This window comes from Lucilia cuprina, chromosome 2 (assembly GCF_022045245.1).
Source record: "Lucilia cuprina isolate Lc7/37 chromosome 2, ASM2204524v1, whole genome shotgun sequence".
NCBI lineage: Eukaryota > Metazoa > Arthropoda > Insecta > Diptera > Calliphoridae > Lucilia > Lucilia cuprina.
The window spans coordinates 61967430-61969184 of NC_060950.1; the positions used below are offsets into that span (position 1 = coordinate 61967430).

The 1755-nt window shown below is 36.0% G+C and overlaps 1 protein-coding gene across 1 annotated transcript in view; it reads left to right on the forward strand.

Annotated features, from left to right (window-relative positions):
- Positions 1–421: 421 nt before the first annotated feature.
- LOC111685396 (mucin-4) overlaps positions 422–1755 on the forward strand; it is a 24620-nt gene continuing 23286 nt past the window's right edge. The window contains exons 1-4 of the mRNA XM_046955696.1: positions 422–461; positions 504–756; positions 948–1318; positions 1395–1687. Coding sequence (XP_046811652.1) covers positions 422–461; positions 504–756; positions 948–1318; positions 1395–1687 — 957 coding nt within the window. The remainder of the gene's footprint in view (positions 462–503; positions 757–947; positions 1319–1394; positions 1688–1755) is intronic.

A 1755-nucleotide genomic window follows, 5' to 3' on the forward strand; every position in this document is an offset into this window, starting at 1 on the left:
ACTAGAACAGAACTAGAACAGAACTAGAACAGAACTAGAACAGAACTAGAACAGAACTAGAACAGAACTAGAACAGAACTAGAACAGAACAGAACTAAAACTAAACTAAAACTAAACTAGAACTACAACATGACTCAACTAGAATAGAACAGAACTATTCCTTTAATTGAACATTTTCTATAAAATCCGTAGTTGAATTTATAACAACTTTTCAGTTTTATCAACCCTATTTAAATTGTTAAGTAAAAGTTATTGTGATACAAAAATCCTTTTACTTCATGACAAAGAAATAGTTTTGAAAACATTTAATCAAGTTTAAACTTAAACTAAACGTAGACAATGTTTGAGTAATTTGGCTTAGTTGATAAATGAATGTACTCCTTCATTTAAGTATTCAGCAAGAATATGTAATAGAAAAACAATGTTAGAGAAAAAGATAAATTACAAAATAGTTGTAGTTCGTAACTTAATAACAAATTTCCTTTTACTTTGTCAATTTGCAGCTTCCCGACAATTAAGACGTAAGGTACCTTATGCAGGCCACTTAATGACTCCAAGGAGATTGTGGTTGAATAAAATACCCACACAATGTGATGTTGTTATAGAATTTCCTGAAGATGCACCCGATGAGGCATTAAGATGGTTACTATCACGCATACGCTCACAACCACCCGCTGGTTTGGGTTTGGTGGTACAGGTTAAGGCCCATGAAAGTTCAAGGCGAAATGCATTCTATATAAGTGCTCCCACAAATATGTAAGTATGAACAAAAGTATACATTTATAGATTAAATAACTATTTACAAACATTTTGGGAAAAATATCAAAAAATAGTATGAAGTGCTTTGTACACATACACATGTGGTTAATGGAAACGGAAATCCATTATAATAATGATTCCTATTTTTCTTTCAACATTTCTTTAACAATATTGTGTCTGCTTTGTAGTTTGTTTCGTGCTGCGGAAGAGGCTCGTTTGCCAAAACGTTTACGTCCTGATTTAGGTGGTGCCTTACGTGAATTTACAACCCGTGAAAGTCATTGCTTTCAACAGATCAAAAGCGATGACGGCAATACATCTCTCTTCACCTCTCAGGAACGTCAGTGGTTGGTTTTGCAAGTTCTACAAGGTTTGCGTGCAGGCCAAACAGATATAGAAGCTCTACAGGGTAGAGCTGCAGTGGAAGAGGGTCAAAGTATAGTGGCAGCTTGGCAAGAGACTGGTCTCATCACACAAATATTTCCTTTACATGAAACTAAAACGCTGACTCAGCTTCAATATAGTTGGGTAAGACAGGTGTTTGCACCGCAACCTTTGGGTAAATTTCGGAATATATTTGGTTGTCTTTTTTTTTGTTATTGAACTGAGCAATTTTGGTTCGTTTGTTTCTTTAGATGATATTGCTGAATATTTCGGTGTTAAAGTGGCTTTGTATTTTGCTTGGCTGGGCCATTATACCTGTGCTTTGGGAGTTCCTGCTGTTTTTGGCACAATTTTATATGCTTTTCTTTGGGGTAAAGGTCAAACGGCTCAGGATATGGGTCATGTTTTATTCTCACTGTTTAATGTGGCCTGGGCTTCATTGTATTTGGAGGCCTGGAAGCGTTACTCCGTTGAGTTGGCTTTTCGTTGGGGTACTTTGTCAACGCCACCGGAACTTTTAGAACCACCGAGACCTTTGTATAAGGTAAGTGAAACAAGAAAAAACTAGAACAGAACTAGAACAGAATTTAAACAGAACTAGAACAGAACTAG